This window comes from Scyliorhinus torazame, chromosome 16, assembly GCF_047496885.1.
Source record: "Scyliorhinus torazame isolate Kashiwa2021f chromosome 16, sScyTor2.1, whole genome shotgun sequence".
In the NCBI taxonomy this organism is placed as follows: domain Eukaryota; kingdom Metazoa; phylum Chordata; class Chondrichthyes; order Carcharhiniformes; family Scyliorhinidae; genus Scyliorhinus; species Scyliorhinus torazame.
The window spans coordinates 57852593-57864454 of record NC_092722.1 but is presented as its reverse complement, the minus strand read 5'-3'; the positions used below and the strand labels follow the sequence as shown (position 1 = coordinate 57864454).

At 43.0% G+C, this 11862-nt stretch overlaps 1 protein-coding gene across 22 annotated transcripts in view; it reads left to right on the top strand.

Annotated features, from left to right (window-relative positions):
* Window positions 1-4401: 4401 nt before the first annotated feature.
* eif4g3b (eukaryotic translation initiation factor 4 gamma, 3b) overlaps window positions 4402-11862 on the top strand; it is a 480107-nt gene continuing 472646 nt past the window's right edge. For 13 of the 22 annotated variants that reach the window (XM_072478533.1, XM_072478532.1, XM_072478530.1 and 10 more), the window contains exons 1-2: window positions 4402-4572; window positions 4684-4751. In XM_072478533.1, coding sequence (XP_072334634.1) covers window positions 4690-4751 — 62 coding nt within the window. In that variant the 5' untranslated portion in view covers window positions 4402-4572; window positions 4684-4689. Of the gene's footprint in view, window positions 4752-5692; window positions 5807-6949; window positions 7008-11862 lie in introns of those variants that run through there. The other 9 variants (XM_072478540.1, XM_072478539.1, XM_072478538.1 and 6 more) reach the window with 7 other exon arrangements.

Genomic DNA, 11862 nt, shown 5'->3' with positions numbered 1-11862 from the left:
TTTGGTTTTCTTAAGATAATCAACGTGATTTTCATTTCAATGAGGTTGCATTGGATCTGTCAAGTATTAGTCAGTAGTGGTGCTTATTTTTGTTTCAAAGCGCAACCTATTTTAATCAATGTCACTCTGAATAAGTTCCACTCCAGGGTTTGAGCTTAAAAAACATGACTGCCACTCCCGTACAGTACTGGAGGAGTGCTGGACCATCAGAGATGCCATCTTTTGGATGAGAGGCCCCATCAGCCTACTCAGGTGAATGTGAAAGATTCCATTTCACTATTTTGAAGAAGATCAGGGGAGTTATTGCCGTTGTTATGAATGATATCTATCCTTCAATTAATCAACATCATGGAATCCCTGCAGAAGGAGGTAATTTGTCCCATTGAGTCTGCACTGACCCTCTGAAAGAGTACCCTACTTAGGCCCACTCCCTTGTCCTATCCCAGTAACTTCACCTAATTTTTGCACACAAAGGGCAATTTAGCATGGCCAATCAACCTAACCTGCACATCTTTGGACTGTGGGAGGAAACTGGAACACCCTGGGGAAACCCACGCAACATGGGGAGAAAGTGCAAACTCCGCAGTCACCCAAAGTTGGAATTGAACCCGGGTCCCTGGCAATATAAGGCAGCAGTGCTAACCACTGTGCCACCATGCCACCTTCTAGCACAATAGAACAGATTATCTGGTTATTATCACTTTGCTCTTTGTGGGTGTTGTTACCCTTTTTAATAATGAGGCTCTATTTATATGTTGTTATGTCCCAACAGCGTCGCCAATACTGTGGGTATTTCTATTTATCTCGGTGAACCACAAGTCTTTCCCTTATATCGGTCAAATGACCACACAACCAGTTAGTCAGTTCAAAAGATGGTTTATTTACACACACTAGGATTACTTCGACATGCAAACACAATATCTACTACAAGTTAAACTACACCTATCAGCTACAATAACCTATACTTAACTTCAGGGTGACCGACACTGTGCAAATGGATAAGGCCTTTATCTTGATTTCATGTGGCCGGTTCAAAGAAGTGGCTCTGTCTCTGCTGGGCTCATCCATCAGGTAGCGATCGTTGGTCTTGAACTTGGCTGGCTGTTCCTGCTAGAGTTGGGCTGGCACAGGCCTGATCCAAAAGAGGCTGGCACAGGCCTGGCCCAAAAGAGACCGAACACATGGCTCTGTCCCTTTTTATCCCTCTGGGATTTTGCACTCTTTGGGGCGGTCCTTGATCTTGGGCTCTGATCACTGTCTTCGATTTTGGCCAATAAAGGGGCGGGTGCCTTGGTGGATGGGCGGGTCTTTAGCGGTCATTGACCTTGGCAGTTGGATTCTCTGAGTAAAGGGAGTGGCGCCGATCAGTCTGTGGCTGTACCGGTTTCTTGATTTGAGTCATATTGTTCTGGGGAACGGGCCATTAAAAAGGAAACGAGTGGGGGTTTTGGTCAGGTCTAGCTACCTGCGTTCCAAATACACAGAAGCTCTGTATCTGTCTGAGTCCTGGGTTGGCCATTATTCCCATGATCCTTTGCAGATGGCCATCTCAGATGGCCACAGTGTTTGTTATTCACAAATTGGCGACCGTGTCCCCTACATTTCAACAGTGATTAATCTTCAAGAAATACGTCAATGGCTGTAAAGTTCTTAGATGTCTGATAAACACTAAGGGGAGAATCTTACCAAGTGTCAGGCTCCGAATGAAAACTGGCGTGAAGTTCTTCAGCTGCCCAGACCAGTTTTCTCACCAGATCTTGAACCTATCTGAGTTTTAAAAAAGTGGCCGTGATTTACACCATCACTCTGGTGGGGCGGGGCCTGATAGTACTGGCACCTGACTCCAAAGAAATGGGGGCGCCATCTTTAAAGGGCACACCGATCAGAATTGAACATCAACTCCACCCCCCACATCTAGAGGTATCGGGGGCTTCCCCACCAAACCCAGACAATCATCAGGGGCTGCCCACCCCCTCAGACGATCATTGGGAGCTCACATTCCCCACGATCACTATGGGCGTATCGCCAGCCTTCCCTCTCCCTCAGTGCTTGCTCTCCCCCCATGCCTACAGGTTCCCCTCTCACTGCTCGCACTCTCCCCTCCACCACACATAGATGGCATGCAACCCCCATCATGGGGGTCCCACGAGGGCCAGGGGTCAGTGCCAGGGGATTGCCGGGCATGTCCTTCTCCTCCTGGGGGCTATATTTATCTTTAAACCCCGGCGATATCCCTCGACTGAATCTTGTTTTAAAATATCTGTTGTAAATATCGCCAACGTGACATCACGCTTGCGAGGTATGAATATTCAGTGAGGGGAGATCACATAGTGGGAGGGGCTGGATAATAGGAACATAGGAATTAGGAGCAGAAGTAAGCAATTCAGCCCCTCGAGCCTGCTCCGCCATTCAATCAGATCATGGCTGATCTATTCCTGGTCCCAAAGTCACCTCCCTACTTGTTCCCCATATCCCGTAAACCCATTTTTCAAATCAGAAGTCAGAAATATATCTATCTCAAACAGAGGTGATGATATGAAAATTTATTCAAATACATTAAAATTACGTTCTCAACTTTAGCAGGCATGAATCTTGTAACCTCACCAGTGAGGGACAGGGAAAATTCAGAAATGCGATCTCGCCGGAGAGAATTGTGTTGCCCGCTTCTCTCCGGATTTTCCGCCCACATCGCCATTCTCTCTGACGGTGAATGTGGGTTGAACATCTCCTCCGATATAAACAGATGTCTTTCATTTCTCTTGGGATATCCTGAGGGCGTGGAAGATAGACAAGAGAAAGACTTGCATTTCTCGTAATCTTCCCAAGGATGATGCACCAGCAGAAATTAGCTGGTGCATAACTGAATATACTGTACAATAGTTTGCCATCTATATCCTGGGATGTACTACCATCAACCAGAAATTTAACTGGACCAGCTACACAAATACTGTGGCTACAAGGCAGGCAAAGGCTAGAATCCTGTATTTTGTAACTCACCTCTTGAATGCCTAAAGTCTTGCCACTAAAAGGCAGATGTCTAGAATTCTCTCTAATTGTTTGATGAGTGCAGATTAAAACAGCACTCAAGCAGCTCAGCACCATCCAAGGCAAAGCGCAAAGACAAATTGGCTCACCTTACACCACCATGCCTGTAGTACTTCTACCATCTGCAAAATGCACTTCAAAAGTTCAAGACTTAGTGAGCAGCATCTCTTAAATCTGTGACCTCTAACACCAAGAAGGACAAGGGCAGTGAGCATGTGGGAACGCCACCGCCCCAAAGTTCCCGACCAAATTGCGCACCTTCCTGACTTGGACATATATCATGAGTTCCAAAGAAGAATCATATTGGATTTGAAGTGTTAACTCTACTTATCTCGGGCAGCACGGTGCCGCAGTGGTTAGTGCTGCTGCCTCACGGCACCGAGGTCCCAGGTTCGATCCCGGCTCTGGGTCACTGTCCATGTGCAGTTTGCACATTCTCCCCGTGTTTGCGTGGGTTTCACCCCCACAACCCAAAAATGTGCAGGATAGGTGGATTGGCCACCTATCCTTAATATTGCCCCTTAATAAAAACAACAGACGCTACCAGGCATTTTCTGTTTTAATTTCAGATTTCCAGCACCTCCAAGATTTTGCTTTTATTGCTATTCCTTTACTACAGCAAAATCAAAAACTGTCTTTTTCACAGCACTGTAAGAGGTATATTTACCACAAGGACTGCAACAGTTTAAGGAGGTTCATCACCGACTTCTCAAGCACAACATGGGCTTTGAATTAAATACTGGCCTTGCATCCACACTTGCATGCACAGAATGGACACATTTATTAAAAGCACAGCATTTTGAGGGAGAATTCTCCTCCAAACAATATTTATCCCTCAATCAACATCAATGGCAGAGCAGTTCTGATGGTCCGAGAGGCCTACTCCTGTTCCTGTGTGTTCTTATGTTCCATGTCCTATTTGTAAGACCATAAGATATAGGAGCAGAGTTAGGCCATTCGGCCCAACGAGTCTGCTCCGCCATTCGATCATGGCTGATATGTTTCTCATCCCCATTCTCCTGCCTTGACCCCGTAACTTTACACGTCTCAAACACTTTTGCACCAGGTTATGTCCTAATTGAAGGTGGGGCTCGCAATTCCTGCCACTGCTGTTGTTTACACTTATGACTATGTCCATGTTCATTGAAATCTAAGTGACAGGGGAGCTGTGCTTGCCCCAAAGACCTGTGCTTCCTGGGTGACCCGGCTCTTTGCTGTGAAGTTTCCGGAAACAGCCGAAGGAAGTGGTGGCGGGGCGGGAGGAGGGGGGAGGGGGGAGGGGGAGGGGGGAGCCGAGTCTTTCCGGAAGTTGCCGAGCAGCCGGCGTCGAAGTTCTCCGGAAGTTGCCGAGGGCCGCCGGGCGTCCGTCTTCTCGGACTGAGAGCGGCTTGGTTCGCCATGTTGGTTTGTGCGTAAAAAATCGCTTGCATCCGTCCTAAAGTTTGACTCTTTCACTCAAAGGACGAGCCCCGCTGCTAGTTCATACTCTGGGCCATCTACCAATGCTATTATTTTTGTGATTTGCAGGTAAACTCAAGTGGGAAACGTCCTTCTGAGGGAGGACACCCTGAGGTACATCTCTCTGTCTCTATACAACAAAAAATCCGCCTGGTTTTTCCTTTTTTTTGTCTTCCTCAGCCTGAAATGAGCTTACCACAGAAAGCCAAACCACAGCCTGTAATAAGAGGACTACAACAGCCTGCTTCGTATCCTTCACTTTTTGGGAAACATTCAATTGATCGATATATGTATATATATATATATATATATAAAATTCCAAAAAAATAGTGACTTAAACCGAGGAGATATTCTTCAACCTTATTTTTTTGATTACTGTTGGTTCATTTTTTTTGGAGGGTCTGGGTGGTTAACGTTGTCACTATAGGTTACTCGGGGTTAGAAGTAAAATCTTTAAGATCTGTTTGGTTTCTGGGCACTTGTTGCAAGTGTGGATGGGTTCAAGGTTTTTTAGTAAAGCCTCTTTTTAAAAAAAGAAATTACATTTACTGTTCAGTGTTTCTGAAAGGAATTGCTTTGTGCCTGGGCTGATTTAAAGGAGGGTGACTGAAATGTGGAAAGAGGAGGGATAGAAAAGAAGCTCTTAACGACGAACAGGGAGTAATCTTGTTTCGATTTTTCTCTTTTTAAAAAAACTTAGCCCCCCCCCCCCCCCCCATTCGCCCCCCACTCTCCAGTTTAAAAATAAGGTAGCAACACATCTAGAAACCTCTCTCTGTCTATTTCAGGATTTGAGACCTAAGTCATAGGCTCTTTCTCCCTAAAGGAGACAAAAATCCTGTAGAAAAGAGAATCTGGTGAGATTGAAGACTTTTCTATTTCTGAGTGGGGTTGCTCTCGTGTTCATACGTTTTTTGTGTGTGACTTTTAAAAATAAAATAAATGAAATATTTTTCCTGTAGAGATTTTTTCCCCTTGAAAATTTGTTTTTTTTTAAAAGAAAGCTTGGTTGGGGAGGAGGAGGTTAGGGACTGTGTGCATGTTGTGTGTGTTTGTCTGTGTGTGTGTGTGTGTGTGTGACACGTCTTCAGAAAATGCCGGTTACAGACAGACACCAACCCCACTGCAGTCAGCCTGCAGCTCTCCATTAAAATCTGCAGGCCTGTAGCCCACAGATCTAGTTTAAATCCACAGTGTTTTATACAGATTGATTTTTGTCTTTTCAAAATAGAAACAATCTTGACAAATGGAGAATTATGGACACAATTACGTGTTTTGTGCAGCGACATACGGCGAGTTTACAGTATGGCGCATATTTCATATTCCGACTCAGAAATTGTACTCTGGCCTCTCCCTGAATTGGGGGTCTGGAGTCTGACCATTTTCATTGTTTATTTTTCCTGGGAATTTTTTCAGTCTGTAAACGTGTGTATTCTTTTTACACTTCCGGGCTTGAAACAAAAGCCTTGTTACAAAATGGAGAGAGATTGTTGTACCACTGGGATGAAGCCCAGCCAGAATAGTGGGTAGCGATGATCTCTTCGGGTTGTTCATGTTTGATTGTAATGTGGTGCAATCTCGACTCATGGTTCTTGTTTTCACATTGTATTATTTATAGAAGACCATATGCTTATGGAAGAAAGTACATGCTTTATAATTAAGTTCTTTAAGAATTGCGAAGAGGGGAGGGGGGGGGGAAGAGGTGGAGAGAAAGGAATGTTGCTTTGTAAATTTCACTGTGACTTGAAACAAAATGGTGTGTATTAGTTCAGTTGCATTTTAAATTGTAAGATTTGGTTTGTGAAGGGGCTTGATGTTCAGCCAAGGACATGGCTATTAGGAAACGATTCAGTGATTTGCTGTGATATTGAATAAATCATTGTACTAATAGGGATAATGAATGGGTGTGTTAGTGTGGTTTGGGTTGAATCGCATTTTTTTTGTCAGGATGCGCAGGGATGTTTGTTTCTGATGTTATGTTGGTTTGAATGAACTTTTCAATGTTAAACTGCCCTTTAAGATGTTGTGGTAAATATTGTTGCCGTATTAACTTAAAAATACTAAATAAGAGTAAAGCAGAGCAATTCTTGTTTCATTTAGAATAAATTACATGTTTGGTTTGTGGGTGCTTTATTGCGATATAGTTTACAGGTCTTAATAGAGATCAAGCTTAGAAATTTGCATGGGTGAAGCTATTTTATTGAGTGGCAAATTCTAAAAAGCTTTATTTTGTTGCACCAAGTTCAAGGCTGTAGTTTTAGGCCTTGGTTTGGGATGTGGTTTCTCGGCTAGATAACTGCTCTCCCAATCCCACAGTTGATGCTGGGCATGCTCAGACACCCAGCAGTAGTTTCCTGCTAAATAGTGATTCGGAAACGGAATAAAGCACTTCAACCTTGCTAGATAGTGTGCTACCTTTTAACAGCCATAAAGCATGCAGACGCATATCTGATGCAGACTTCCTAGTAAATAATGTACTTGGTGCTGACTGATGTGCCACACAGGTACCGTTTTTATCTGGTATATTAAAATCTGTGAAGCGTTAAACAAAAAATTGGTAAAATTGTATTTAGCTTTATTCGGTATGTAGCTTCATTCGGTATGTTTGGCTATGCTTGCACATGGTGTTAAGGCTGTTGCGTTATTTCTGTATTAAAGTAATCAGGATTACTGTTTTAGCTCATATAAGCAAGCAATTTTATTGTGTAATACAGTCAATTGGTAATTGGCATTCGGAAAAAAAGACTGTGATTTGAATGCATGAGTTTTAATTTGTGAGCATATGTGTAATTTTTTTGTATATACGGCTCTGTTCAGTTGCCCACACCCTAATGTGAACGCAGCCTGCAGTAACTGGCTGAATTGAGTTTTCTGCTGGATCCCTAGGAGTAAATTATCAATGCCAAACATTTTTAAATTTCCATTTATTTTAAAATGTGTACAGAACCAGTTTTACTAATTTCACTGAGTAATAATTTTATTTTGTTCTACAACTGAGGTTAAATATGTTTTTGGGTGATGGAAGCCCTCTTTAGCAGTTTCATTTTTGAAGGTTAAGGCCAGTGTTGCAGCAAAAAAACCCAATGCTGTGTGAGTGCAAGTGTTCCATACTGATGTATTGTTTAATCCGACGGTCACAAATCACAGCTATGCAATGAAAATATGGCAGTGTGTGGAAAGAATGCAGGGTGGGGAAGCAGTAGAGGGGGAGGGGGGGGGGAATTACAAATATTGAACTTTTCTGCTGTAAGATTTCAGTTGAGTTATTATGGGTCTTCATTTGTGACAGTTTAAGTTCTTAACCTTTATAATAACATAGAACATTAGAACATAGAACATACAGTGCAGAAGGAGGCCATTCGGCCCGTCGAGTATGCACCGACCCACTTAAGCCCTCACTTCCACCCTATCCCCGTAATCCAATAACCCCTCCTAACCTTTTGGACACTAGGGGCAATTTAGCATGGCCAATCCACCTAACCTGCACGTCTTTGGACTGTGGGAGGAAACCGGAGCACCCGGAGGAAACCCACGCAGACACGGGGGGGGGGGGGGGGAAGTGCAGACTTCACCCAGACAATGACCCAGCAGGGAATTGAACCAGGGACCCTGGCGCTATGAAGCCACAGTGCTAGCCACTTGTGCTACCGTGCTGCTTGTTAAAACTGTTAACGGTTGATAAAACCGTTAAAAATATTTATTTTGGCTTGTATTTTTTACTGCAGCTTTCAAATTGAACCGAAGTACTTATGGAGACTGATTTGGTCTCACATGAAAGTTAGCACTTTTCAATATGTATGGATTTACTTTTATTTTGTATATTTCTGCCTTTGCAATGCAAACTGTTTCCAAATGGAAAAGGAGGTTATCGGTTCCCAAGCCTCTGGAAGAGGCTTACCTCCATGAATTTGCTGTGAATATTACATCAACATGATGACCTTAATGGAAACCTGGTTGAGGGCGATGACATCTTCCTTACCTTGTTAGCCCTTCCACCTATTGCCCTGCTGGGACTGATGGAGGTGGTGGTAGTTTCTTATCTGTTGCAGTTACTTATCTGTCTAACCACAAGCTCAACTTTCAACTTTGTCTTGTCCTCATTAAAATGATTACTTTCTCATCCTTGCCATTCCCCGAGTACGACGCTCATCTCCACTTTTAAGTCCAAGAGACACATGCTAGGAGAGAAATCTGGTTTAATTGTTCAGCATCAGATCTGGACCATATAAAGCACTATTGGGTTCTCCCTCATCTGCCAAACTGTTTGCTACTCCAACGGCATTTCTCTACTGCAAACCCTTTCTCTCCTGTCTGCTCTAGCAACATGTGCGAGGAGCTCATTGACTTGTTTGAGACTATCTGATCAGCTACTTCTACCACTTCTCTCCTTTCTCCTATCCCATTGGGCTAAACCTTCCTACCCTTGCCCCAAACTCGCATCTTTCTCTAGTTTCTCTCTGACCTCCACTCGTGCTCTCTTCAGGCTCATCTTGTTTGCGAGATGGCTTGTATCAATGTCATAAATGACATCCTGTGTGACTGTGACAAAGGTATACTTTCCCTGTAGGTGTTTCTCACGCTGTCTGCAGCCCTTAACAGGGTTGATCACATCCTCCTCCTCTAATCTACTGTCACCCAGCAGGGTGGGGCTACAGCTGTCTGGTTATCTACCCTTTCGTAGCCAGAGAATCATTTGCAATGCCTTACTTCCTCTACTGACATCTCTGGTATCTTCTGAGGCATGGTGGCACAGTGGTTAGCACTGTTGCTTCACAGTGCCAAGGTCCCAGGTTCGATTCCGGCTTGGGTCACGGCCTGTGTGGAGTCTGCACATTCTCCCCGTGTCTGCGTGGGTTTCCTCCGGGGTGCTCCGGTTTCCTACCATAAGTCCCGAAAGACATGCTTGTTAGGTGAATTGGACATTCTGAATTCTCCCTCGGTGTACCCAAACAGGCGCCGTAGTGTGGCGACTAGGGACTTTTCGCAGTAACTTCATTGTAAGCCTACTTGTGAGAATTATAAAGATTATTATTCTGCGGATCTAATTTTGGCATAAGAAATAGCCTTATGTACATGTTGCACATTGGTAATGACATCTAAAAATGCTGTCAATTTCTTTGCATATTCTGATGGCACCCAGCTCTACATCACCATCTCTCTTGGCATTCCACTGTCTTAAATTGCCATATTGCTAGTCTGACACATAGCACTACATGGATGGAAATCACCTACAACTATACATTTGGAAGCTGACCAAAGCCAGTGTCTGGCCCCCAACATAAACTCAGTTCTCAAGCAGCGAACTCCATCCCACTCCCTGATGAATAGTCTGAGGCTTCTGCCCACATATCCACCCTATCACCAAATTGGCTTGATTCCACCTCCATGACATCACCTGAATTGCCCCTACCTCAGCCCTCATTCCTTTGTTACTTTTGAATTTGGCCTTTTCAATGCACTCCTGGTTAGCCCTCCACATTCTACCCTCTGGAAACTTGATGCGATCCAAGCAACTGCTGCCCATGGCCTAGCTAACGCCAAGTCCTATTCTCTCATCACCCATTTGTTTGCTGGCTATCAGTGGCTCCCAGTTATGCAGTGCCATGATTTTAAAAATGGTCATTCTTCTCCATAACCTCAAATTCCTAATCTTTGTTATCTTCTTCACCCCTACTGCCATCATATTTCTGTTCCTCCAATTCAGACCATATGAGCATCATTGATCTTAATCATCCCATCATTTGCAGCTGCTAGATCCTAAACTCTGATTTCTCTTACTAAACCACTCCACTTCTTAAAACCTACTTACCTCTTTGAGCAAGCTTTGGTCGCCTGCTGTAATATTGCCTTGTGTGGGATGTTTTGCTACATTAAACGTCCTTTTTAAATCCAAGTTGTTGTTGATATGTGGTTCAGTTTGCACAGTGCCTAACTCTTGTTTCTTGGAGTGCTTTGTTTCTTTGGAGCCTTACCCAAGGTGTCCTGGTTTAGCTCGGAAGCATGTTGTGTAGACTGGAAAAGCTTGATGCTAAAAACTGCAAAATAATTGTTCTGAGAAAGCTTTATGATTCCAATGTATGCAAATTTCCACAGTATTGTTGAAGATTTGAAGTACTTCTGTGTAAGCTTCTATTTTTAAATATGGATTGTCACAGATTTGAAGTATGATGGGTGTGCATTGCTACCTGGAATTTGAAAGACCTAATGTTTCTCCTTTTTATTCTTTACATTTGTCTTGGTCCAATTATGATAAATACGAATTATTTCCAAGTTTCACATTTTAACAAAACTGAGAAAGAAGACTGATTTTATTTAAAAGCATCAGCTTAGTTAAAAATGAAATTTTCGTTTATGAATGGTTTATTTATCTCAGCCAGTCTTTCCCCACTTTGAAACTGGTGACTCTTGTGCTTTGACAAATGATGGAAGCCTTCCACACCTTGCTCTAATGACCATTCTTTGTGTGAGAGCTTACATAGTATTGGTAGGCTATTCTCTGCAAAAGGCATTGCAGGTAAGCCTAAGGCAGGGCATAACTAAAAGCTTTACCAAGTCTTTTGCTCTTTCCCCCAATCGCTGTACCACAGCTGCTGTGGTAGACTTAACATGGATCAGGGACTGAACCAGGGAGCATGAGGCTTATTTGGTTCCGTGATCCCAAAGGCTGTGTCTTTATCTGCTCCATCATTAAGGGGGAGGTCTTAATTTTGCATATTTTCATTTCTAGCTATACACCACATGTGGCAAAAAGCACATGCAGTGAGCACATTGATTCAAAGTTTATGGTGTTGCTGGGGATTGGGAGTAAATGTTCTAATGGCCCTAGGCTTCCGAAGTAGTACTTGACGGAAGTACTGGTACGCATTTAATAATTTTTAAAAAGCTTGACTGAAACTACACATCAAACCAAACTCATCACACAGCTACTGCATGGGCAAAGACGTATTGGATAGAATTGTAATAAATATGGTGAAATGCTTAGTACATTTCTTTGCCTGTTAAATAGCTTAATGCAATTTGTTTTGCTATTATATAAGTTCAGTACTGCATTATGAATTGGTGATTAGACAGAGTGATCCCTGTAGTATACAGCTGAATGTTTCTTTAATCAACAATGGGGTCGGTAACTAGAGAACACAAATTTAAGATGACTGACAAAGAAACCAGAGGGGATTCGAGAATTTTTCAAAATAAGTTGTGATCTGGACTAATGATGGAAACAGATTCAATAGTTATGGACTTAATCTGGATCCCAACAATAACATATAAGTAAGGTTTCAGTTTTGATCTCGCTGTGTGTCCTCTTTTTAAAAAAAAAAAAGTATTACTTCTGATTCCCAGTATTGAATTCTCATCCAT